The following is a 27,694-nucleotide window of genomic DNA, read 5'->3' on the forward strand; positions in this document are numbered from 1 at the left end:
ACTGACCCAGCCCCAAGGAAACTAGCACCCTCCGCCACTTACGGCTGGAAACTGCCACCGCCCCTCCCAACCCAAATTTCCCAGCTTCCGAGGCCCCGCCCCTTACGCTGTGCGTGACGCAGAAACAGGAACCAGAAGTGCGCTTCTGCGCGTGCGCAAGCCGGCGGCCATGTCCGCTTGCATCCCTGTCTAAATTTGACGTAAATTTTCGCCTGGGTCAGCGTGGTAACCGGTTCGGCCTATCCCGCCCCTAAGTCCGGTGCTTGCGAGGTGGAGACCTCGGCCTTGGGGTCAGCGGTTAAAAGGCGGCTGCTTGGGCGGTGCCGGCCATTCCCCGCTGGGACACCCGCGCCTGGGGCCTCCAGCAACCGTGGCTGGTCCCAAACTCGCTGAATGAGCAACTCTGTGAGGCTCCGGCAGTCGCGGTGAGTCTGCTGCAGGCGCGAGCTGGAGAGCCATCCTCGTACTTAATCGGCCTCCAAGAGCATCCTCTGCTCTCTTTCCAGGAAGGAAAAGCATCCCTGCCATTCGGGTCACGGGAACGAGAGTCTCAACCTCGTCTCTACGCAGGTGTGTGGATTTTGGCTTGTTGGGTGAGAACGGCGTGACATTTGCCTGAGTCCCCATCTCTCCCTGGTGCGAGAGATGTTATTTAACCTGTTATTTCTTTCTTTATTTTTGGTCTGCCTGTGGGCATCAGTTTGCTACATTGTATGCAGCTACATAAAAGTGAACTGATTACTAAGTATCTTTTTAACCCCCGCTTGCCAATTGCCTCTCTAAATGTTAATCATTTATCTGTAGATTTGAATTTCGCACCGGAAGTGTGATCATATGCCAGTTTCAGCGTTTTCTTTTTTATTCCTTGTACCTTATATTCTTTTTATTTATTTTAGTGTGTTTGCCAGGACTTTCAGTTCAATGTAGAATAGCATGTAAGTTGCATCGTTGCCTTGTTCCTGATCCCAGAGGGAACTATTCTGCCATTTCACCATTAAATAGGATGTTTGCTATAGATGTTTGTGAATAATATATATATATTTCTAATTAAAGCCTATTTCCCTCTAGTCCTAGTGGGTTAAATTATTATCATCAATGGATATTGATAGAGATCAGTCACAGTTTTGTATGGAAGGGGTGAATCATATGATCTTTTTCTATTAACGTGGTGAATTATATTAATCATTTTAACTATGTTAATCATTTTAACCACGCTTCATTCCTAGGAGGAAATGAACCTAGTTTGTGATTATTAAATTCATTATTCATTTCTGGGCTGTATTAATACTTTAATATTTTGCCCTTGTGTATGTGAATGAGACCTTTTGTATATGTGTGTGTGTGTATTTGAGGGGTTTTTTTAATATAAATTTATTTATTTATTGGCTGCATTGGGTCTTCGTTGCTGCACACGGGCTTTCTCTAGTTGCTGCGAGCGGGGGCTACTCTTCATTGTAGTGACTTCTCTTGTGGAGCGTGGGCCCTAGGTGCATGGGCTTCAGTAGTTGCGGCACGTGGGCTCAGCAGTTGTGGCTCACGGGCTCTAGAGCAGACGCTCAATAGTTGTGGCGCACAGGCTTAGCTGCTCCGTAGCATGTGGAATCCTCCCAGGGCAGGGCTCTAACCCGTGTCTCCTGCATTGGCAGGCAGATTCTTTACCACTGAGCCACCTAGGAAGTCCTGTATTTGAGTTTTGAGTGCTTGTCTCGTCTTAGAAATACACAGGAAAACAGCGCCCCCCCCCCAATGGAATTATGAATCCTTTACTTATTTCGTGAACCTGCCTGTAAAACAATCTGTAACTTTGGTTTCCTTTGTAGGTATGTTCTAAGCTGCTAATTTTTTTCTTTAATGACTGGATGTGAACAGGTTTTGTTCTTCTATTTATTTTATCTATTTATTTTTTCGGTCTCATCCCGTGGCATGCGGAATCTTAGTTCCCTGACCAGGGATTGAACCCGCGCCCCCTGCGTTGGAGGCGCAGAGTCTTAACCACTGGACCGGCAGGGAAGTTCCTATATTTTTCTTAGCTTTTAAACATTTTTTTCACTTTATTATTTTTTAAATTGAAGTATAGTTGATTTACAATGTTGTGTTAATTTCTGATGTACAGCAAAGTGACTCAGTTATACACATATATACATTCTTTTTTTTTAATATTCTTTTCCATTATCCCAGGATATTGAATATAGTTCCCTGTGCTATACAGTAGGACCTTATTATTTATCCATTCTACATGTAATAGTTTGCATCTACTAACCCCAAACTCCTAGTTCATCCCTCTCCCACCCTCTCTCCCCCTTGGTAACTACAAATTTGTTCTCTATATCTGTGAGTCTGTTTCTGTTTTGTAGATAGTTTCATTTGTGCCATATTTTAGATCCACATATAAGTGCTATCATATGGTATTTGTCTTTCTCTTTCTGACTTATGTCACTTAGTGTGATAATTTCTATTTACATCCATGTTGCTGCAAATAATATTATTTCAAGTATTCCATTGTGTATATGTACCAGATCTTCTTTATCCATTCATCTGTTGATGGACATTTAGGTTGTTTCTATGTCTTTGCTATTGTGAATAGTGCTGCTTTGAACATAAGGATGCATGTATCTTTTTGAGTTATAGTTTTCTCTGGTTATATGCCCAGGAGTGGGATTGCTGGATCATATATTAATTCTATTTTTAGTTTTTTGAGGAACCTCCATACTATTTTCCGTAGTGACTGTACCAACTTACATTTCTACTAACAGTGTAGGAGAGTTCCCTTTTCTGCATACCCTCTCCAGCACTTGTTATCTGTAGACTTTTTAATGCTGGCCATTCTGACCACTGTGAGGTAGTACCTCATTATAGTTTTGATTTGCATTTCTCTAATAATTAGCGATGTTGAGCATATTTTCATGTGCCTATCTGCCATTTGTATGTCTTTGGAGAAATGTCTGTTTAGGTTGTCTGCCTTTTTTTTTTTTTCCTTGGCCATCAGCATATGGGATCTTAATTCTCTGACCAGGGATCAAATCGATGCCTCCTGCATCAGAAGCATGGAGTCTTAACCACTGGACCACCAGGGAAGTCCTTCTGCCCATTTTTTGATTGGGTTGTTTGTTTTTTTGTTGTTGAATTGTATGAGCTGTTCATGTATTTTCAAAATTAAGCCTTGTCAGTTGCATTGTTTCCAAACATTTTCACCCATTCCATAGGTAGTTGTTTTGTATTGTTTATGGTTTCCTTTGCTGTGTAAAAGCTTGTAAGTTTGATTAGGTCCCATTTGTTTATTTTTGTTTTTATTTCTGTTGCCTTGGGAGACTGACCTAAGAAAACATTGGTACAATTTATGTTAGAGAATGTTTTGCCTATGATCTCTTCTAGGAGTTTTATGGTGTCACATCTTATGTTTAAGTCTGTAAGTCATTTTCAGTTTGTTTTTGTGTATGGTGAGAGGGTGTGTTCTTTTTTTTATTTTTATTTTTATTGGAGTATAGTTGGTTTACAATGTTGTGTTAGTTTCAGGTGTACAGCAAAGTGAATCAGTTATACATATACGTATATCCATTCTTTTTTAGATTTTTTTTTCCAAATAGGTTATTACAGAGTATTGAGTAGAGTTCCCTGTGCTATACAGTAGGCCCTTATTAGTTAATCTGTTTTATATATAGTAGTGTGTATATGTCAGTCCCAATTTCCCAATTTATCCCTCTTCCTCCTTTCCCCCTTTGTAACCTTGTATGCTTTCTGCATATGTGACTCTTTCTGTTTTGTAAATAAGTTGATTTATACCTTTTTTAAGATTCCACATATAAGCAATATCATATGATATTTGTCCTTCTTTCTCTAGGTCCATCCATGTTGCTGCAGATGGCATTATTTCATTCTTTTTTTTATGGCTGAATAATACTCCATTGTATATATGTACCACATATTCTTTATCCACTCCTCTGTTGATGGACATTTAGGTTGCTTCCATGTCTTGGCTATTTTAAACAGTGCTACAGTGGACTTTGGGGTGCATATATCTTTTTGAATTATGGTTTTCTCTAGATATATTCCCAGGAGTAGGATTGCTGGATCATATGGTAGTTCTATATTTAGTTTTTTAAAGAACCTCCATCCTGTTCTCCACAATGGTTTTACCAGTTTACATTCCCACCAACAGTGTAGGAGGGTTCCCTTTTCTCCACATGGGAGGGTATGTTCTAATTTAATTGATTTACATGCAGCAGTCCAACTTTCCCAGCACCACTTGCTGAAGAGGCTTTTTCCCATTGTATATTCTTGCCTCTTTTATTGAAGATTAATTGACTGTAGGCATGTGGGTTTATTTCTGGGTTCTCTGTTCCATTCCATTGATCCGTATGTCTGTTTTTGTGCCAATACCACACTGTTTTGATTACTGTAACTTTGTAGTATTGTCTGAAGCCTGGGAGGGTTATGCCTTTTGCTTTGTTCCTTTTCCTGAGGATTAATGTGGCAATTCTGGGTCTTTTATGGTTCCATATACATTTTAGGATTATTTAATCTAGTTCTGTGAAAAATGTCATGGGTAATTTGATCGGGATGGCATTAAATCTATAGATTGCTTTGGGTAGTATTGCCATTTTAGCTTTTCTGATTCTGTTTAAGTTTTTTAAAATATTGTTAATTTTGTCATATTTGTCTTATTCATTTTTTTCTAAACCTTTATGCTGTTCTTTTTCCACCCTTGTAAGTCATTGGTTAACCCATTGATACTGATTTGTCTTCTATAGAAATTGATGATATTTGTAAATACAATTAGCCCTTGAACAACATGGGTTTGAAAAGCACAGGTCCACTTATATACAGAATTTTTTCAGGATTTTCCACTGCTGGAGGGTTGGTGTTCCAAGCGCTGCAATTGTTGAAGAGCCAGTTGTATATAAATATATGTACCGTACCAGCCGTGGCTTTCTAGTGTTATCTGAAACAGTTATTTTAATTTCCTGCTTCTACCCTGTCACATAAGTAGTCCTGACTTGCTAAAGATAAATATGTATCTCCTTATTCCTGTAATGTGATGCATTTTTATATAGCCATATACCACCACCTGATAATATTTTGTTAATTTACTGGTCTTTCTTCAAACGATTATAACACCCAGGTGCTTTAGGATTTTTCTGTTTTGTTCAATGCTGTATCTCCTGTGACTGCACATAGTAGGACAGGGTGCATATTACCTAAATAAACATGAGATGAAGGAGCAGGAGGTAGGGGCCTTGAAGGAAGCATCCTTGCTGAAGATATAGGGCTTAGTCAAAAAAGAAGGAGCTCAAAGATAAAACACTTGAATAGCATACTTCATTTGTCTACTCTCCATAGCATGCCCAACAGGATTCTAGTCCAGACCCTGGTAATGTGAGGGCATAAGGGCCTCACTGACAACTAAATTGTGAGGTATATGTTCAGAAATACACTCATTGGGCATTTAGGCTTTGAAGGTAAAATAGACCTGCATACACACCTGCCTGAGCAGCTTTCTGATTGGGTGACATTGAACACATGATTAAGTGACTCTTTGCAAGATTCTTTAACTATAAACTGGTTGTGGTAGTATCTGATTTGCAGAGTTTCTATGAAGAATGAATAATCTTTTTTGCAAAGGTATGGACATCTCTTTGCCAAGTCATTCTCATATCGTGGTTACTCAAATGGTACATGTTGTTAGTAAAGAATGTTACGGTTTTTATTGGCTTTAAAATACATACTTCATCCACTGCAGTGGAAGAAACTGTTGCGTTTTCATTATTTGAAATTTGTGCAGTAGTGCTACAGATATCATTGTCAGAGATGACACACATTGATAACTTCAAGTATTCTTGTTCTGCTACTGCTGTACCTCCTGTACAGGCAGAATTTAGCATGAGAAGTCATCTCACCTGCATGTGAAATTCAGTCAGTTGATGCTCTTTCTCAAAAACCAGGTTTTGGGGACCCTGCAGCCTTTGTGGGAGAGGGTCTAGTAGTCAGGGGCTGAGCAGTAATACATGTTAGCCTGCCAAATGGTGCAGAAATAAATATTGGGAGCGGAACCTCCGGAAGTCTGGCATACAACTCAGACTTTCCTGGATTTGAGATGGAGTGTGTATTCTTACTATTGAAGGCATTCTCTGATTTGTTAAGTGTCTTTATAATCATGGGCAAATTGACAGCTAAATTTTTTTAGACTACAGTTAACTTGCTTATAAAATGGGACTCTTAACCTGTTTTTTTTAATGATCTGCAAGAACCAGAGGACTGTTTTCTGTCTGTAGAAGAGATAAGATTGCTCTAACTTTTTTTTTTTTCCACCATTTTCTTACAAGATCGGTGTGTGTTTGCTTGGGTGTCTTGGGGGTAATGCATGCGTGTGTGTGTGTGTGTGTATGTGTATGTGTATGTGTATGTCTGTGTGTTTTGTGGGGAGCCATCACTCATAACAGATGTGCTGCAGAATCCACAGTCTTGATTTTGGATTCTCATGTCTTCTTTCTCCTGCCTCAGCTCTAACTTCTCAGTACTCTGCCTTTCTTCAGGAAGGGAACATGGAGGAAGAAAGAACAGCTGCTGAATTACGGAAAAATATGGCACAGGTAAGTAAGAGCTATTAATTCTCCAAAAGAATATTTCAGTTCCACTGGGGTCATCGATTTCCTGATTGTTTAGAGCAGGGATCAGGAACCTGTTCCTTCATTGGGCCACATAGTAAGCATTTTAGGCTTTGAAGGCCATAGAGTTTCTGTTTTACTCAGTTCTGGCATTTTAGTGTGAAAGCAGCCATACACAGTATGTAAACAAGCGTTTTCTTGTGTTCCAGTAAAACTTTACTTACTTAAACTAGTGATGGGCTGAATTTAGCTCATGCTCTGTAATTTACAGCCCCCTGGCCTAGAGTGCAAGAAAATATGGCTGTCTGAGGGCCTGGGTTGAACGTCGTGCTTCTTGCAGACTTCTGGGTCTCAGGTTTGGGGGAGGGGGAGTAAAAGAAAAGCTCCCTGTCCCTCAGTGTGTTTTTATTCATTAAAACCTCAGCCAGATTTGACCCAGTGTTTCATGTTGTGCTTATTGCTATGGTGGGAAATAAGGAAGCAGGTGAAATTGTTTCTGTAACGAGGAATTTTTGCTGCTTTCAATGTGGAAATCATTATTTCATTTCTAGAGCATTTCTCTGATTTCGGCTGTATGCTCTGAATGTTATAGATCATTGTAAGACTGGAATTGGTCAGCATCGAATTGTGGAAAGATAAATTTAGTGTTTCAAAAGTGCTGTTAAATCTGTGAGACCATTTGATCAGTCAGGATGCTTAGGCAGAAAGAGAAGGATCTGATGACTGAATCCTAGGGTAGATGTTTGGAGAATGAACTTCCTATGAATTGGTTATCAGTTCCTCAGTATTGTCAGCGTCATTCATCTTCCTGCACACGTTGGGGTATTTGGTACCTTTCTGAACAAAATATGTGGAATGTTTTAGGACCCAGTGGTCTTTGAGGATGTGGCTGTGGACTTTACCCAGGAGGAGTGGGCTTTGCTTGATCTTGCTCAGAGAAACCTCTACAGAGATGTGATGCTGGAAAACTTCCGGAACCTGGCCTCATTAGGTAAGGATGGCAATATTCCTTCATTTAGTTGTTTAGAAAACAGTTTTATCTTACTAATTGACCTCATTCTAGGATTTGGGCTGAGGAATGGTAATAAATTGGTAAATAAGACAGACGTGGTCACTGACCCCAAGGAGCTTACAGTCTAGTGGCTTCACTGTGAAAATAAACAATGTGTATTGTTAAAATATTCCACCAATATAAAACAACAACAAAAAAAGAATTAGTGGAAATCTTATCCATTCTGACACTGGCACTGAATGCAGAGTTTTCATTTATCCAGTGTTATAAAGATACTGTCGGTCTTATTTTTCTTCAGTCATTCTTTCATTCATTCACTCATTCATTAAGCATTTTTTTGAGCCTGAACTCTATATATCAAACCCTTTTGAATGTACACTGTAAAAAAGAAGATGTCACTATTCAAAATGCTTAGGTGTAATGGGCAAGAAGATAAATATGAAATTAACATAAAAAAAGAAAATAAACGTGTATTGAACTGACTTCCTCTTTTTCTTGTGGTTGGAAGCCTCAAGGCTTATTAAGTGTAGAAAGTGTGGGCACAGACTTAGCACTTTAGGGCACAGGGAGAAAATTGGTGGTTTGGGACCTTTTGAGAATTTTACTGCTGTTAATGCTCTTTACCCAGAGACCACCAGTTAAGCAAGTTGAGTTTATTACTTGGAGCAGTGAGGGAGAACACATGCCATGGGGAGCCGTGGAGTGTCTCAGAAAGAAAGTGTTAGAAAGTAAACACTATAGGATTTGTATACTTAGGTTGAATGATTTGGGGGTAGGTCTATGGAAGCAGGCTGTATTGATTTCCTAGGCCTTGCATAACGAAGTACCACAAATTGGCTAAGAACAACAGAAATTTATTCTTTTTTTGTTTTGTTTTTTGTTTTTAATTAATTAGTTTATTGGCTGTGTTGGATCTTCGTTGCTGCACACGGGCTTTGTCTAGTTGCGGTGAGTGGAGGCTACTCTTTGTTGTGGTGTGTGTGCTCCTCATTGCTGTGGCTTCTCTTGTTGCAGACCAAGGGCTCTAGGCGCATCGGCTTCAGTAGTTGTGGCACATGGGCTCAATAGTTGTGGCTCATGGGCTCTAAAGCACAGGCTCAGTAGTTGTGGCACATGGGCTTAGTTGCTCCGCGGCATGTGGGATCTTCTGGAGCAGGGATCGAACCTGTGTCCCCTGCATTGGAGGGCAGATTCTTAACCACTGCGCCACTTATGAAGTCACCAGAAATTTACAAGAATAAATTTACGAGAATAAATTTCTCGTGGTTGGAAGTCTGAAATCAAGGTGTCATGATCCTTCTGAAGGCTCAGGAAAAAACCCTCCTTATCTCTTCCTAGCTTTTGGTGGTTGCCAGCAATCCTTGACTTGTAGCTACATCACTCTGATCTCTATCTTCATCTTCATATGGCCTTTGTCCTCTGTCTCTAAGTCTTTCTGTCCTTGTAAGGACACCAGTCATTGCATTTAGGGCGTACCCTAATCCAGTATAACTTATCTTAATGATTATATCTGCAAAGACCCAATTTCCAAATACAGTAACATTCTGAAATTCTGGGTGGACATGGATTTTTTTTTTCAGTACATTTTTTTTTCTTTTAAAAAGTTTTATTGAGATATAATTGACATGCAATAAACTATATATATTTAAAGTGTATAATTTGATATTTTTTTCTTATGGAGTTGTCTGTTTTATACATATTAATGTATATATGTCAGTCCCAATCTCTGAATTCATCCCACCCCCTCCACTTTCCCCCTTCTTGATGTCCATATATTTGTTCTCTACATCAGTGTCTCTATTTCTGCCTTGCAAACCGGTTCATCTGTCAGTATACTTTGATTTTTTTAGAGCAGTTTATAGGCTCACAGCAAAGTTGAGTGGCAAGTACAGAGATTTCCCATACACTGCCTGCCCCCATACAGCCTTCCTACCAGAGTGGTGTATTTGTTACAGTTGATGAACCTACACCGACACATCATTATCACTCTAAGTCCAGAGTTTATATCAATGTTCACTTTTGGTGTTGTACATTTTATCGTTTGGACAAATATATAAAGACATATCTACCATTATAGTATCATAGAGTAGTTTCACTACCCTTAAAAATCCTTTACCCCCTCTACCCCCATTTATCTTTCCTTCCCCAAACTCCTGGCAACTACTGATCTTTTCACTGTTTCCATAGTTTTGCCTTTTCCAGAATGTCATGTAGTAGGAATCACACAGTATATAGCCTTTTCAGATTGGCTTATTTCACTTAGTAATATGCATTTAAGGTTCTTCCACCTCTTTTCATGGCTGGATAGCTCATTTCTTGTTAGTGCTGATTAATATTTTATTGTATGGATGTACCACAATCTGTGTATGGATTCACCCACTGAAGAACATCTTGATTGCTTCCAAATCTTGGCAATTATGAATAAAGCTGCTGTAAATATCCACATGCAGGTTTTTGTTTGGACATGTTTTTAACTCCTTTGGGTAAGTTCCAGGGAGTGCAATTGCCTGTTTGTATGGTTAGGAGTATGTTTGGTCTTGTAAGAAATTGGCAAACTGTATTCCAAAGTGGCTGTACCATTTTGCATTCTCAGCAGCTCCACATTCTCAAAATTCCTTGTTGTCAGTGTTCTGGATTTTGGCCATTCTTATAGGTGTGTAGTGATACCTCATTGTTTTGATTTGCATTTTCCTGATGACATTTGATGTGGAACATTTTTTCATATGCTTATTTGCCATCTGTGTATCTTCTTCGATGAGGTATTTGTTAAGGTTTTTAGCCCATTTTTTTTAATTGAGTTGTTTTCTTTATTGTTCAGTTTTAAGAATTCTGTGTATGTTTTAGATAACACTTCTTTATCAGATATGTCTTTTGCAAATAATTTCTTCGAGTCTGTGGCTTGTCTTTTCATTCTCTTCATGGTTTTTTTTCAGAGCAAATATTTTTAATTTTAATGAAGCCTAACTTATCAGTTCTTTCTTTCATGAATTGTGTCTTTCAGGTTATTATCTGTTGATCATAAAGAGAAGTAGTTATTTTACCAGCAAAAATGGTTTATTTGGAAATAGCAGAGGAATTGCAATTTGGGACAAGAAAGCTATAACAAAAGCCATAGGCAAGTCCAAAAAACAATGGAGAAGAACATAATTTTATAGAGACAAAGGAGAAAACTGGGAGAGGTTGTTTTGGATAAAAGTCTATTGGAAAAAAGTGAGAGTTTGGGGTGATTTTGATTTCATGTTAGCTTAATTGCTGGGGTAGTTGATTTCTTATAGGAGATGCAATGTACATCTTTTCCTGTTAGGATTATAATTGCTGATTCTTGTTGATGATTATTTTGTTGGGGTCTATTATTGACAATTCTTCCTATAATTGATGTTGTATAGAACTGAATGAAAGCTCCCCCTTCTGGCCTCTACACTCCATTTTAGTGAAGTTTCCCTTTGTTAATTATCACATATCTAACAAGTCATTGCCAAACCCTAGGTTATGTGCATTTTTTTTGTTATCTTTTTTTTACATATTTATTTATTTATTATTTATCTATTTTTGGCTGTGCCAGGTCCTAGTGGTGGCACATGAGATCTTTAGTTGTGGCATGCGGTCTCTTAGTTGCGGCATGTGGGCTTCTTAGTTGCAGTATGGGGACTTCTTTTTCTTTTTTTGTATATCTTTATTGGAGTATAATTGCTTTCAATGTTGTATTAGTTTCTGTTGTACAACAAATTGAATCAGCTATATTTCTACATATATCCCCATAACCCCTCCCTCTTGAGCCTCCCTCCCACTGTCCCAATCCCATCCCTCTAGTTCATCACATAGCATCAAGCTGATCTCCCTGTGCTATGCAGCAGCTTCCCACTAGCCATCTATTTTACATTTGGTAATGTATATATGTCAGTGCTACTCTCTCACTACATCCCAGCTTCCCCTTCCCACCATGTCCTTAAGTCTGTTCTCTACGTTTGTGTCTTTATTCCTGCCTTGTCACTAGATTCATCAGTACCATTTTTCTAGATTCCATATATGTGTGTTAGCATACGGTATTTGTTTTTCTCTTTCTGGCTTACTTCACTCTGTATGACTACTTTGGGTCCATCCACCTCACTACAAATAACTCAGTTTCGTTCCTTTTTATGGCTAAGTAATATTTCATTGTATATATGTGCCACATCTTCTTTACGCATTTATCTGCTGATGGGCATTTAGGTGGTTTCCATGTCTTGCCTATAGTAAATAGTGCTGCAATGAACATTGTGGTACATGTTTCTTTTTGAACTGTGGTTTTCTCAGGTATATGCCAGTAGTGGAGTTGCTGCGTCATATGGTAGTTCTACTTTTAGTTTTTTAAGGAACCTCCATACTGTTTTCCATAGTGGCAGTTTCAATTTACATTCCCACCAACAGTGCAGGAGGGTTCCCTTTTCTCCACATCCTCACCAGCATTTATTGTTTCTGCATTTTTTAATGATGGCCATTCTGACTGGTGTGAGGTAATACCCCACTGTGGTTTTTTTTTTTTAATAAATTTATTTATTTATTTATTTAATTGGCTGTGTTGTGTCTTTTTTGCTGTATGCAGGCTTTCTTTTAGTTGTAGTGAGTGGGGGCTACTCTTCATTGTGGTGCGCGGGCTCCTCATTGCCGTGGCTTCTCTTGTTGTGGAACATGGGCTCTAGGTATGTGGGCTTCAGTAGTTGTAGCACATGGGCTCTATAGTTGTGGCTCATGGGCTTTAAAGCACAGGCTCAATAGTTGTGATGCACAGGCTTAGTTGCTCCATGGCATGTGGGATCTTCCTGGAGCAGGGATCGAACCCGTGTCCCCTGCATTGGCAGGCAGATTCTTAACCACTGCGCCAACTAGGGAGCCCCCTCATTGTGGTTTTGATGTCCATTTCTCTAATAGTTAGTGATGTTGAACATTTTTTCATGTGCCTCTTGGCCATCTGTATGTCTTCTTTGGAGACATGTCTATTTAGGTCTTTGGCCCATTTTTGGATGGGGTTGTTTGTTTTTTTGATATTGAGCTACATGAGCTGCTTATATATTTTGGAGATCAATGCTTTGTCAATTATTTCATTTGGAAATATCTTCTCCTATTCTGAGGGTTGTCTTTGTCTTGTTTATGGTTTCCTTTGCTATGTAAAAGCTTTTAAGTTTCATTAGGCCCCATTTTTTTTTTTTTTTTTAAGAACTTTGAGATACAGTTAACAGACAATAAACAGCATATATTTAGAGTGTACAATTTGGTATCCCAATCTCCCAATTCATTCCCCCCAACCCTTCCCGCTTTCCCCACTTGGTGTCCATGTGTTTGTTCTCTACATCTGTGTCTCTATTTCTGCCTTGCATTTCCTCTTTCATAGTTGTTAGCATTTGCCTTATGTATTGAGGTGCTCCTATATTGGGTGCATAGATATTTATAATTGTTATCTCCTCTTCTTGGATGGATCCCTTGATCTTTATGTAATGTCCTTGTCTCTTGTAACATTTTTTATTTTAAAGTCTATTTTATCTGATGTGACTATTGCTACTCCAGCTTTCTTTTGATTTTCATTTGCATGGAATATCTTTTTCCATCCCCTCACTTTCCATCTCTATGTGTCCCTAGGTCTGAAGTGGGTTTCTTGTAGACAGCATATATATGGGTCTTGTTTTTGTATCCATTCAGCCAGTCTGTGTCTTTTGGTTGGTGCATTTAGTCCATTTGCATTCAAGGTAATTATTGATATGTATGTTCCTATTACCATTTTCTTAATTGTTTTGTTTTTGTTTTTGTAGGTCCTTTTATTCTCTTAATGTTTCCCACTTAGAGAAGTTCCTTTAGCATTTGTTGTAGGGCTGGTTTGGCAGTGCTGAATTCTCTTAGCTGTTGCTTGTCTGTAAAGCTTTTGATTTCTCCATCAAATCTGAATGAGATCCTTGCTGGCTAGAGTGTTCTTGGTTGTAGGTTCTTCCCTTTCATCACTTTAAATATATCATACCACTCCCTTTTGGCTTGCAGAGTTTCTGCTGAGAAATCAGCTGTTACCCTTATGGGAGTTCCCTTGTATGTTATTTTTTGTTTTTCCCTTGTTGCTTTTAATAACTTTTCTCTGTCTTTCATTTTTGTCAGTTTGACTACTATATGTCTTGGTGTGTTTCTCCTTGGGTTTATCCTGCCTGGGACTCTCTGCGCTTCCTGGACTTGGGGAGCTATTTCCTTTCCCATGTTAGGGAAGTTTTCAACTCTAATCTCTTCCAGTATTTTCTCGGGTCCTTTCTCTCTCTCTTCTCCTTCTGGGGCCCCTATAATGTGAATGTTGGTGCATTTAACATTGTCCCAGAGGCCTCTTAGGCTGTCTTCAGTTCTTTTCATTCTTTTTTCCTTATTCTTTTCCGCATCAGTGGTTTTCACCATTCTGTCTTCCAGGTCACTTATTCGCCCTTCTGCCTCAGTTAATCTGCTGTTGGTTCCTTCTAATGTATTGTTCATTTCAGTTATTGTGTTTCATATCTCTGTTTGTTTGCTCTTTAATTCTTCTAGGTCTTTGGTAGACTTTTCGATCTTTGCCTCCAGCCTTTTTTCAAAGTCCTGGGTCATCTTCACCATCATTATTCTGAATTCTTTTTCTGTAAGGGTGCCTGTCTCCTCTTCATTTAGTTGTTTTTCTGGGGTTTTATCCTGTCCCTTCATCTGGTACAAAGTCCTCTGCTTTTTCATTTTCTCTGTCTTTCTGTGGCTGTGGTTTTCAGTTCCACAAGACAAAATACTGCTGATACTGCTTGATACTGCTGTCCGCCCTCTTGTGGAGGAAGGTATCTAGGAGGCTCATGCATGCTTCTTGATGGGAGGGACTGATGGTGGGTAGGGCTGTGTGGGTGTAGCTCAGTAAGAGATTAATCCAGTTTGGTGGGTATAGCTCAGTAAAACTTTAATCTGCTGGTCTGCTAATGAGTGGGGCTGTATTCACACCTTGTAGGTTGTTTGGCCTGAGGCTACTTAGCACTGGAGCTTACAGGCTTTTTGGTAGAGCTAATGGTGGACTCTGGGAGGGTTCAGGCCAATGAGCACTTCCCAGAACCCCTGCTGCCAGTGCCCCTGTCTCCTCGGTGAGCCACAGCTGCCCCTGACTTCTGCAGGCAACCCTCCAACACCAGCAGGTAGGTCTGGTTCAGTCTCCGATGGGGTCACTGCTCCTTCCCCTTGGGTCCTGGTGAGCACACTTTTCTGTGTGCCCTCCAAGAGTGGAGTCTCTGTTTCCCCCAGTCCTGTGGAGGTCCTGCAATCAAATCCCACTGGCTTTCAAAGTCTGATTCTCTGGGGATTCCTCCTCCTGTTGCTGGTCTCCCAGGTTGGGAAGCCTAACATGGAGCTCAGAACCCTTACTTTAGTGGGTGGACTTCTGCAGTATAACTGTTCTCCAGTTTGTGAGTCACCCATCCAGCATTTATGGGATTTGATTTTAACGCTATTGTGCCCTTCCTGCCTTCTCATTGTGGCTTCTCCTTTGTCTCTGGATGTGGGGTGTCTTTTTGGTGAGTTCCAGTGTCTTTCTGTCGATGATTGTTCAGCAATTAGTTGTAATTCCGGTGCTCTTGCAAGAGGGAGTGAGCACATGTCCTCCTATTCTGCCATCTTAATCCTTGATCCCCATTTGTTTAGTTTTGATTTTATTTCCATTATTCTAGGAGGTGGGTCAAAAGAGATCTTGCTTTGATTTATGTCATAAGAGTGTTCTGCCTATGTTTTCCTCTCAGAGTTTTATAGTGTCTGGCCTTACATTTAGGTCTTTAATCCATTTTGAGTTTATTTTTGTGTATGATGTTAGGAAGTGTTCTGATTTCATTCTTTTACGTGTAGATGTCCAGTTTTCCCAACACCACTTATTGAAGAGGCTGTCTTTTCTCCATTGTATATTCTTGCCTCCTTTGTCAAAGATAAGGTGACTATATGTGTGTGGGTTTATCTCTGGGCTTTCTGTTCCTGTTCTGTTGATCTATATTTCTGTTTTTGTGCCAGTACCATACAGTCTTGATTACTGTAGCCTTGTAGTATAGTTTGAAGTCAGGGAGGTTGATTCCTCCAGCTCCATTTTTCTTTCTCAAGATTACTTTTACTATTTGGGGTCTTATATGTTTCCACACAAACTGTAAAATTTCTTCTGCTAGTTTTGTAAAAAATGCCATTGATAATTTGATAGGGATTGCATTGAATCTGTAGATTGTTTTGGGGAGTATAGTCATTTTCACAGTGTTGATTCTTCCAATCCAAGAACATGGTATATCTCTGCATCTGTTTGTATTAGAACATGGTATATCTCTGCATCTGTTTGTATTATCTTTGATTTCTTTCATCACTGTCTTATAGTTTTCTGCATACAGGTCTTTTGCCTTCTTAGGTAGGTTTATTCCTGGGTATTTTTTCTTTTTGTTGCAGTGGTAAATGGGAGTGTTTCCTTAATTGCTCTTTCTGATTTTACATTGTTAGTGTATAGGAATGCAAGAGATTTTTGCACGTTAATTTTGTATCCTGCTACTTTACCAAATTCATTGATTAGCTCTAGTGGTTATCTGCTGGCATCTTTAGGATTTTCTATGTACAATATCATGTCATTTGTGAACAGTGACATTTTTACTACTTATTTTCCAATTTAGATTCCTTTTATTTCTTTTTCTTCTCTGATTGCTGTGGCTAAAACTTCCAAAGCTATATTGAATAACAGTGGTGAGAGTGAGCACCCTCGTCTTGTTCCTGATCTTAGAAGAAATGCTTCTAGTTTTTCACCATTGAGAATGATTTTGGCTGTGGGTTTGACATAAATGGCCTTTATTATGTTGAGGTAGGTTCCCTCTAAGCCCACTTTCTGGAGAGTTTTTATCATAAATGGGTGTTGAATTTTGTTAAAAGCTTTTCCTGCATCTATTGAGATTATCATGTGTTTTTTTTACTTCAGTATATTGATATGGTGTATCACATTGATTGATTTGCCTATATTGAAGAATCCTTGTGTTCCCGGGATAAACCCCACTTGATCCTAGTATATGATCCTTTTATTGTGCTGTTGGATTCTGTTTGCTAGTATTTCATTGAGAATTTTTGCATCAGTGTTCATCAGTGATATTGGCCTATAATTTTCTTTTTTTTGACATCTTTGGTTTTGGTATCAGGGTGATGGTGGTGTCATAGAATGAGTTTGGGAGTGTTCCTCCCTCTACTATGTTTTGTTAGAGTTTGAGAAAGATCGGTTTTAACTCTTCTCTAAATGTTTGATAGAATTTGCCTGTGAAGCCAGCTGACCCTGGGCTTTTGTTTGTTGGAAGATTTTTAATCACAGTTTCAATTTCAGTGTTTGTGATTGGTCTGTTCATATTTTCAATTTCTCCCTGGTTCAGTCTTGGAAGGTTGTACTTTTTAAGAATTTGTCCATTTCTTCCAGATTGTCGATTTTGTTGGCCTGTAGTTGCTTGTAGTAGTCTCCTGCAATCTTTTGTTTTTCTGCAGTGTCAGTTGTTACTTCTCCTTTTTCATTTCTAATTCTGTTGATTTGAGTCTTCTCGCTTTTTTTCCTGATGAGTCTGGCTAATGGTTTATCAATTTTGTTTATCTTCTCAGAGAGCCAGATTTTAGTTTTATTGTTGTTTGCAATTGTTTTATTTCTTTTTCATTTATTTCTGATCTGATCTTTTATGATTTCTTTCCTTCTGCTAACTTTGTTTTTATTTATTTTTTTATTCTTCTTTCTCTACTTGCTTTGGGTGTAAGGTTAGGTTGTTTATTTGAGATTTTTTCTTTTTTATTGAGGTAGAATTGTATTGCAATGAACTTTCCCTCTTAGAACTGCTTTTGCTGTATCGCATAGGTTTTGGGTCATCATGTTTTCATTGTCATTTATATGTATTTTTTGACTTCTTCTTTGATTTCTTCAGTGATGCCTTGGTTATTTAGTAGCGTATTGTTTAGCCTCCATGTGTTTGTATCTTTTGCAGTTTTTTTTCATGTAACTGATATCTAGTCTTATAGCATTGTGGTCAGAAAAGATGCTTATACTATTTCAGTTTTCTTAAATTTATTGAGGCTTGATTTGTGATCCAAGATGTGGTCTATCCTGGAGAATGTTCTGTGTGCACTTGAGAAGAAAGTGTATTCTGTTGTTTTTGGATGGAAGGTCCTAGATATATCAATTAAGTCCATCTGGTCTAATGCGTTATTTAAAGCTTGTGTTTCCTTATTTATTTTCTGTTTGGATGATCTGTCCATTGGTGTAAGTGGGTTGTTAAAGTCCCCTACTATTATTGTGTTACTGTTGATTTCCCCTTTTATGATTGTTAGCATTCGCCTTGTGTATTGAGATGCTCCTATGTTGGGTGCATAGATATTTATAATTGTTTGGATTGAGCCCTGTATCATTATGTAGTGTCCTTCCTTGTCTCTTGTAGTAGTCTTTATTTTAAAGTCTATTTTTTCTGATATGAGTATTACTACTCCAGCTTTCTTTTGATTTCCATTTGCATGGAATATCTTTTTCTGTCCTCTCACTTTCAGTCTTTATGTGTCCCTAGTTCTGAAATGGGTCTCTTGTAGACAGCATATATATGGGTTTTTTTTTTCTGTGTCTATTTAGCCAGTCTGTGTCTTTTGGCTGGAGCATTTAACCAATTCACATTTAAGGTAATTATCAATATGTATGTTCCTATTACGATTTTCTTAATTGTTTTGAGTTCGTTTTTATTGGTCTTTTCCTTCTCTTGTGTTTCCTGCCTAGAGAAACTCCTTTAGCATTTGTTGTACAGCTGGTTTGATGGTGCTGAACTGTCTTTAACTTTTGCTTGTCTTTGAAACTTTTGATGTCTCTGTCAAATCTGAATGAGATCCTTGCTGGGTAGCTTAATCTTGGTTGTAGGTTTTTCCCTTTCATGACTTTAAATGTGTTCTGCCACTCTCTTCTGGCCTGCAGAGTTTTTGCAGAAAGATCAGCTGTTAACCTTATGGGGACTCCTTTGTATGTTATTTGTTGATTTTTCTCTTGCTGCTTTTAATATATTTTCTTTATATTTCATTTTTGATAGTTTGATTAACATGTGTGTTTCTTCTTGGGTTTGTCCTGTATGGGACTCTCGGTGCTTCCTGGACTTGACTGACTATTTCTTTCCACATTTTAGGGAAGTTTTCGACTATAATCTCTTCAGATATTTTCTCTGACCCTTTCTTTTTCTCTTCTTCTGGGACCCCTGTAGTTCGAATGTTGGTGCATTTAATGTTGTCCTAGAGGTCTCTGAGACTGTCCTCAATTCTTTTCATTCCTTTTTCTTTATTCTGTTCCATGGCAGTTATTTCCAGCATTCTGTCTTCTAGGTCACTTATCTGTTCTTTTGCCTCAGTTATTCTGCTTTTAATTTCAGTTATTTTGTTGTTCATCACTGTTTATTTGCTGTTTAATTCTTCTTGTTTCTTGTTAAACATTTCTTATATTTTCCTCATCTGTGTCTCCATTCTGTTTCTGAGATCTTGGATCATCTTTACCCTCATTATTCTGAAGTCTTTTTCAGGTCGACTTCCTATCTCTTCTTCATTTGTTTGGTCTAGTGGGTTTTTACCTTGTTCCTTCATCTGCTGCATCTTTCTCTGTCTTCTTGTTTTGTTTAACTACTGTGTTTGGGGTCTCCTTTCCTTAGACTTCATGTTCGCAGTTCCTCTTACTTCTGTTGTCTGTCCCCAACGGGTTAGGTTGTCCAGTGGCTTGTGTAGGCTTCCTGGTGAGGGGGACTCATGCCTTTGCTCTGGTTGGTGGAGCTGGATTTGTTCTTTTGATGGGCAAGGCTGCATCTGATGATGTGCTTTGTGGTGTCTGTGAGCTTAGTATGACTATAGGGATCCTGTCTGCTAATGGGTGGGATTGTGTTCTTGTCTTGCTGGTTGTTTGGAATGAGGCCTCCAGCACTGGAGCTTGCTGGTCGTTGGGTGGAGCTGGATCTTAGTGTTGAGATGGAGACCTGTGCGAGAGCTCTTGCCAATTAATATTCCATGGGGCCAGGAGTTCTCTGGTGGGCCAACGTCCTGGACTCAGCTCTCCCACCTTGGAGGCCAGGTCCAACCCCTGGCTGGGACAACAAGATCCTGCATGCTTTTTTGGAAGCCTGAGGTCATCCCCTGCCATGTTCAGTAGGTGTTCTGTAGGAGCTCTTCCACATGTAGATATATTATTCATGTATTTGTGGGGAGGAAGGTGATCTCCACATCTTACTCCTCTGCCATCTTGAAGGTCAGTACCTCCATGCAGACTTCTTAGTTGTGGCATATGAACTCTAAGTTATGGTATGCACATGGAATCTAGTTTTCTGATGAGGGATCGAACCAGGGCCCCTGCACTGAGAGTTCAGAGTCTTTTTTTTGTTTTTTGTTTTTGATTTGAATTAATATTTATTTAAATGTCATTTTTAAAAGACAACACCTTTCAGTATGAATCTCATTTGCAGTTTCAGAAAATCATACAAGAGTGCGGATTCTTTAACCACTGGACCACCAGGGAAATCCCTCTTACATTATCTTTTGGGAGTTTTATAGTTTTACCATTTTTCATTTAGATCTGTGATCCATTTTGAGCTAATTTTTTACTCCTTATTGATGGGGTCCCAAGTTGTCCCAAAGCCCTGAATGGCCCTGTGTTCCCCCCTACATCCCACCCCCATGTATTTTGAGTTAATTTTTGCAAGAGTGTAAGGTCTGTGTCAAGATTCTTTTTTTTTTTTTTTTGTATGCTGATGTCTATAAGTTTTTTTTTAGCACCATTTGTTGGAAAGACTTTTTTTCTCCATTGTGTTGCCTTTGTGCCTTTGTCAAAGATAAGTTGACTATATTTATGTGGGTCTATTTCTGCACTCTGTATTGTGTTCTGTTGATCTATTTAGGCATAAAGTTTTGAGGGACACTGTTCAACCCAGTCCATGGTTGTCTCTTTATATTGGATTCTGACAGAAAGCAGGGGAAATTCTACTAGTATTTTGTGCATGGCACAGTGACTTTTTTGTTTGTCCCTAGGCTAAATTATGAAGTAGTCTTATTTTGTCTCATTTTATCATGGTCTCAGGGTAACCTTGTCTAAGATCAATATTCAGAGATTATTTATCTTCAACAGGAGAACAGAATGTCCTGCCTGTCAATATTGGGCCAGCTTCTAATAATATTGAGGTTTAGGTGTGAATGTCAGGTCAGTTCTAGACATCAGAGCCCCCTCTTTAAAAAAAAAATAAATTTGACGTTTTGTTGCAAATAAATTCAAACTTGCTTTGCAGTATCAGAAGACCTAAGTTTTTGCCATGTTCCATGGAAGTGTTTGTGGTTACTCATTGTTTTCCCCTCATGATATGCCTTTCTGCATGAACAGGGTATCCACTACACACACCCTATCTGATCTCCCAGTGGAAACAAGAGGAGGACCTGGAGACAGCGGAGAGAGAACCTGTCCATGGGGAGCATCAGGAAGGCAAGAATTCTTGGGAGAAACTGACCTGGTTGAGGGATATTACATTTGGAAAAATCAAACAAAAGCAAAAAGAGATTTTGTTTTGTCTGAGGAAGCTGATCTCCCACAGATACCTTAGATTACAATTTTGACTTTTCTTCAGTCCTCTCACACTTGCCTTGCTCTTTGGGAAAGATCATATTTCCTCTTTGTAACGTAGTATTTGGTCATGTGTGTTTTACCCAGTTCCTTTTTATCTTGCTCTCCTAGTAATACCCAGTTTTCATGGGATTGTTTCTTAGTTGCTTTGCCATTTTGACCCTGTGCTTATTACCAAAGTCCTGAACCAGCCACACTGCCAAAAATCCTTTGCTTATGGATGCTTCTGTTTTTTTGTTTCAGGTTTTGGTACTCAACTTAAAACTAATGAGTCAGTTGCTCCACAAGATATTTATGGAGAAAAAATATCCAGTGAACAGAATGTATCAAGGTTCAAAAGGAGCAATTCCTCGTTGTCCATTTTACACAAAAGCTGGCAATACCATGGTATTGATTATCGGAACAAAAACTCTGAGAGACATTTGAGGTGAGTGCCATTCATATAAGAAGAAGTAGTGTCTTAGGAGAGAATCTTAAAATATCATGAAATTTAAAAAAGCATGTATATAAAACGTGGTCAAAAATTGTGATTTCATATGGAATTTTCATAAGATATTTTTTCCACAAATGAGATTGAGCTCTTCCGTATTGGACACATAATTCATTTCCAAGCAACCATCAGAAAAATCCCATAAGTGAAAAACTTAGTGATGAGCCCTCTGTAAGAACTTTCAGCTTATAATTGAACAGGGCAGAAAAACACACAGTCACTGAAAATGGTAAAAATTTACTTGCTGCTAATAATGTGCTTTTTATTTTTTAAAAGAAGTCACATGGTGGAGAACATCTTTGAACGTAATGAAGAAAATCAGTGTGGACAAACCTTTGGCCAAATTTCAAATCTTAATATATTCAAGAGAACTACTGGAGTAAAAGCCTATGAATGCCATGAGTGTAAAAAGGCCTTCATAGATCACTTATCCCTTAAGAATCACATAAAGTGTCACATTGGAAGCAAACCCTATCAGTGTAAGGAATGTGGGAAAGCTTTCCATTTTTTTGCTTGTTTTAAGAAGCATATGAAAAATCCCACTGAAGAGAAACCCTATGAATGTAAGGAATGTACCAAAGCCTTCAGTTGTTCTTCATTCTTTAGGGCACATATGAAGATTCATGTAGGAAAGACAAACTATGAATGTAGGGAATGTGGGAAAACCTTTAGCTGTTCTTCATCCCTCACAGAGCACAGGAGGATTCACAGTGGAGATAAGCCTTACGGATGTAAGGAGTGTGGGAAGGCCTTCAGTTGTTCCTCCTCACTCTCCAAACACAAAAGAATTCACAGTGGAGATAAGCCATATGAGTGTAAGGAGTGTGGGAAGGCCTTCAGTTCCTCTTCTCACCTTATAATACACATAAGAATCCACACTGGAGAGAAGCCTTACGAATGTAAAGAGTGTGGGAAGGCCTTCAGCGAGTCCTCAAAGCTCACCGTACACTTGAGAACACACACGGGAGAGAAACCCTATAAATGTAAGGAATGCGGGAAAGCCTACAACTGTCCTTCCTCCTTAAGTATCCACATGAGAAAACACACTGGGGAGAAACCCTATGAATGTCTGGAATGCGGAAAAGCCTTCTATCTTCCCACTTCCCTGAATACGCACGTGAAAAATCAAAGTAGAGAGAAACCCTACGAATGTAAGGAGTGTGGAAAAGCCTTCAGCTGTCCCTCATCCTTTAGAGCACATGTGAGAGATCACACTGGAAAAGTGCAGTATGAATGTAAGGAATGTGGGAAGGCCTTCAGTCGTTCCTCATCCCTCACCGAACACTTAAGAATTCACAGTGGAGAGAAGCCTTATGAATGTAAGGAATGTGGGAAAGCCTTTATTAGTTCCTCCCACCTTACAGTACATATCAGAACTCACACTGGAGAGAGACCTTATGAATGTAAGAAATGTGGAAAAGCCTTCATTTACCCCTCAGCCCTTAGGATCCACATGAGAACACACACTGGGGAGAAACCCTATGAATGTAAAGAGTGTGGAAAAGCCTTTCGCCATTCTTCATACCTTACTGTCCATACAAGGATACACACTGGAGAGAAACCCTTTGAATGTCTGGAATGCGGGAAAGCATTTAGTTGTCCTTCATCCTTTCGAAGACATGTAAGAAGCCACACTGGTGAGAAGCCCTATGAATGTAAGGAATGTCAGAAAGCCTTTGTTTGTCCCGCTTACTTTCGAAGACATGTGAGAACTCACACTAGAGAAAACACATAAAGTAAGGAATAAGGAGATGTCTGCAAGGCTTTTTCAAATCTTGGGTAACATGTGAGATCTCACACTGTGGAGACACCCTATGAATGTAAGAAATTGTTTCTCATCTTTTTGAAGAGTTTTGAGAATTCACAACTGAGAGAAACCGTGTGTATGTAAATCATATGGTAACAGCTTCATGAACATCACTTATTGTGTTCTAAGAAAATTCATACTAGAAGCAAAGGTTGGTGCCTCATCCTTAAAGTGGACTACTGCTGGCTCATTGATTTCCAGTTTTAATTTTCTGATATGAATGTTGAAGGTGATAAATTTCCTCTAATACCTTTCAGCTCTAGCTGCATATGTTTTATTATGAAGTGCTTTTATTTTGGTTTGGATGTAAATGTTATTTCCATTATAGAGTTTTTTGGACCAATCAGGGATTTGAAGTGTATTTTTTCATATACAGGCATGAATGGCCTTTCTTAAAATTTTTATTATTAGTTTCTAATTAATTCTCATTTTTCTCTAAGTGTGCAGTTGTGGTATCAACACTTTGGTATTTGTAATTTTTTTGTAAATGGTAATTTCATTTTGATCTATTATGGCAGAAACTGGAAATTGCCTACCCAATATTCCCCCCACCCTTTTTTCTTTTTCCACTAAAAGATTATCAGTTTTTACTATTAAAAGCTTTTCCTATCTAATAAGTAATCCAGTGGAAATTCATAAGTGCAAAGGTCTTGAACGAAGAGTCTCATCTGTTATATTTTTGTATTTTGTTCTTTGTCCTTGCTCATGACTGGGGATTGAACCCAGTGTTTTGAATTTTTATAAAAGAGACCTTATGACAGGAAAGCTAGAAGTAAAGTTGGTTGGGCTGGCTTGTGTTGTGTTACTTTGGGTGTGGCTGGGACTACATTTCCCAGAATCACTTCCTTATCCATTTCTAGATTACAGTTGTCTAAAATAAGAATTTGTGTGAGAATTGGAAGGCAGAGGGAAGAAGCCATTATTCTGAGTTTAGCGGGGCCATGAGACAGGGAGACAGATCTGTAGGGGCCTTGTGAGCTCCAGTTTCCAGCTCATTTTCCTAATTGTTGGACTCACTGATCAATACTGGCTCAAAATGGAACATTAAACGCGTGACTTCACTTATCTCAGAGGCAGCAGCTCCATAGACATTTCCATAAATTCCTCCATCATGGCCATACACGGCTGCTTGGATTTTTCTGGCAAGTTCTTGCTTTGTAATTTTGCTGGTATCACAGCCCCTCTGGCACATCAACTGAACATATAGAGTTGGCCCCAGTTTGGAGGAGCAGTTTGTTGTCATCTGCATAGTCCAGCCCCATCATGTCACTCTGCTCAAGGAGAAAGACACATCTGTGCAAGTCTCCTGTGATCTCCAGACAAGGAGAGGAGCTGTGGACAGTGAGGAAGATTAGGTGTAATTGAGGTAAGCATCAGATAGTGTCCTGCCATTTTAGTGGAGGAAGGTTTACATTTAACACCTTCAAAAGGGGAAGAGTGTACTTTTTTTTAATCTGAGAAGATGAAAACCATTGGTTTGTGGTTCTTTAGGTACATTTAGCCACACTTTTTCCTTCCATTTTATTTCTCATTTACGTCAAAAAGTATAACTGTACCACTTTTCCTTAATTACTTTTTACTGTTTTATTATGGCATATATACACTAATATGTATGAAGTGTGCTAATCTTAAGTGTACAGCTTGATGAAATTTCACAATGTATATACCCTGGTAAACATAGAACATTTCCAGGATCCAGAAATTTCATTCATCTGCCTTTTCAATAATTGCTGCATGGAGGCAACCACAATTTTGGCTTCTGTTGTAATTAATTAGGTTCACTTGTTCTTGATCTTCATGTAAATGTTAAAATACAATATCTACAGTTATGTGTTGGGCCTCTTTTCTCAATATGATGTCTGATTTGCCTTTTAATTGGCCTTTGGGCAGGCTTATGAACTTATTTCTCTTGGTGTATGCTTTGTATATAGGAATGAAATTACTGAATCATAGGATAGACTTTATTTTTAGTTTTGGTAGGTATTTCAGTTTTTCAAAAAGTTTGATTCCACCTATATTCTTAAAAGCAATGCATGAAAGTCCCAATTGTTCCACATACCTGGTCAGCACTTTCTAATTTTAGCCATTCAGTATAGGATGTGCTAATATCTTGTTTTTGGTTTTAATTTGCATTTATCTGATATGTGATAATGGTGAATACTTTTTTATGCACTTGTTGGCTAGTTGGATATCGTTTTTTTTTTGGCTGTGCTGCATGGCTTGTGGGATCTCACTTCCCTGACCATGGATTGAACCCCAGCCATGGCAGTGGTGAAAGCTCAGAATCTTAACCACTAGGCCACCAGGGAACTCCCGGGATATCTTCTTTTATGAGGGTACCTGTTGAAGCATTTCACCCACTTTAGGTTCTTTTTTTATTTTTATTTGAAGGGTTTCCTCTGGTTACTTGTCCTTTTTTTTTTTTTTTTTTTTTTAAAAAAAACTGTGTGTGTATCTCAGTCTATATCTAGTTACATACATATACATAAAACGTGTTATATGCTATATATATATATATATATATATATATATAAAGTTATGTATATTATATATATGTGTATTGCAGAAAACTTTTCCCAGTGTCTGGCATGTGTTCATTCTTTTCATTTTTGTAAACTATAAAGGGAATTTATTGGTTCAATTACTGAAAAAATCCTTGGGTCTAACTAACTTAAGAGATGGCTGGATCCTGGAGCTAAAAAGATGTCTGTCTCCATGTTGTGGCTGTGCATCTTTCTGCATTAGCTATTCTTCCTTGTGGGCTCTTTCCCTTCACAGTGACCCTCAGAAGATCCTGGCTGCTTTCTTTCTGGGTTGAAGTCGCAGGGAAAAGAGAGTGATTGTCTTTCTGAACAATTCCAATATGCTTATTCCACTTGAATCTGATTGGCTCACTTGCCAACTGTTGTCAAATCACTGTGGCCAGAGAAATGTAATTCTCTGGTTTGTTTAGGACTGGCTTCCATACTCATCCAGAAAAGAGAGCGGATTCAGTCCTATCTGAATCATAGGGTCCTGGCAATTGTGATGTATAAGGTTAAGGGAGGAGGTAACAGGGAGCAGGTAGGGTATAAAAATAGAGGTGATAATAACATCAGCTAGCACAATGTGCTTACTCTGGTCTTAGCAATTGGAGGGAACTGTGAAGTCTTAAGAGCTCTCAGCCAGGGCTAAGTAGTTCTGGAAATCCTTCCAGAAAGGTTTGATTCTGTCTGTTACCATTTCTTTAGATTGCTAAAGATATTTTCTCAGTCTTTACGTAGCTTTGCAGTATTTTTGGATATCCAGTAGCAAGAGCCTTCCAACATTTTTATTCATCAAGGTTGCCTTGCCTTCTCTATTTCCTATTTGATCCTATATTAATTTTAGATCTTCTTGCCAGTTTTCACAAATCTTCTGGGACTTTGCTTGGAATTGCATTGACTTTATAGAATAACCTGAATAAAACCGACATCTTTACAATATTGAGTCCTCTATTGATGAACATAATATTAATTATTCATTTCTCTAGGTCATCTTTAATTCCTCTTAACAGTGTTTTATAGTTTTAAAATTGTAGAGGTCTTGAATAACTTTGTTTAATTTATTTCTAGGTATGTGATATATTTTCCTTTGTAAATATTTTTATTTATTTTCCAATTTTGGGGGTTAGCACAAAGAATTGCAGTTTCTTTTTGTATGTTGATTGATCTTTTATCAATGACATTTATAAATTCAATTATTTATTCAAATAGTTTATGAATTATTTTGGATTTTCTGTGTATACAGTCCAGTCAATGATAATAAAAGAAAGTCTTACTTGATTTCTCAACTTTATCTTTTATTTTTCTTGCCTCATTGCTTAATAGTGATAAATAGAAGTGATGAAAATGAACATCTTTGCCCTGTTCCTGATTTTAGGGGAAAGTGTTCTATATTTTACCATTAAGTATAATAATAGCTGTAAGTTTATCACAGATAACTTTTTTTAAATGAAAGAAATTCTGTTCTATTCCTCGATTGCCAAGATTTTTTTTAATCATTAATGGATATTGAATTTTATCTAGTGCCTTTTCTGTCTATGTCAGGGTCTTTAAAAAATCCTTTGGTCTGTTAATGTGGTAAATTACTACATTCCTTGATTTTCAAATGGTAAAACAAGATGTATTCAAGATGTATTCCTGGAATAAACCGTACTTGG

At 38.4% G+C, this 27,694-nt stretch overlaps 1 protein-coding gene across 4 annotated transcripts; it reads left to right on the plus strand.

Annotated features, from left to right (window-relative positions):
• Positions 1 to 166: 166 nt before the first annotated feature.
• On the plus strand, positions 167 to 27,694 carry ZNF699 (zinc finger protein 699). Of its 4 annotated transcripts, none has more exons than XM_057710266.1 (7): positions 167 to 425; positions 507 to 570; positions 6,531 to 6,587; positions 7,467 to 7,593; positions 20,981 to 21,079; positions 21,461 to 21,644; positions 21,984 to 27,694. In XM_057710266.1, the coding sequence occupies exons 1-7, from the start codon at positions 394 to 396 to the stop codon at positions 23,440 to 23,442; spliced, it is 2,022 nt and encodes a 673-aa protein (XP_057566249.1). In that variant the 5' UTR covers positions 167 to 393; the 3' UTR covers positions 23,443 to 27,694. The 4 variants fall into 4 exon arrangements, with proteins under 4 accessions (XP_057566249.1, XP_057566251.1, XP_057566252.1 ...); XM_057710268.1 differs by having other exon boundaries at positions 21,987 to 27,694; XM_057710269.1 differs by lacking the exon at positions 20,981 to 21,079.

This window comes from Hippopotamus amphibius, chromosome 15, assembly GCF_030028045.1.
Source record: "Hippopotamus amphibius kiboko isolate mHipAmp2 chromosome 15, mHipAmp2.hap2, whole genome shotgun sequence".
Classification (NCBI taxonomy): domain Eukaryota; kingdom Metazoa; phylum Chordata; class Mammalia; order Artiodactyla; family Hippopotamidae; genus Hippopotamus; species Hippopotamus amphibius.

Bases quoted from the DNA above. Each gene is read 5' to 3' on its own strand.
- ZNF699 (XM_057710266.1), top strand. From the start codon at position 394: ATGAGCAACTCTGTGAGGCTCCGGCAGTCGCG. The intron at 21,080-21,460 runs GCAAGAATTCTT...TTTTTGTTTCAG, and splicing joins CCATGGGGAGCATCAGGAAG to GTTTTGGTACTCAACTTAAA. The intron at 21,645-21,983 runs GTGAGTGCCATT...ATTTTTTAAAAG, and splicing joins AACTCTGAGAGACATTTGAG to AAGTCACATGGTGGAGAACA.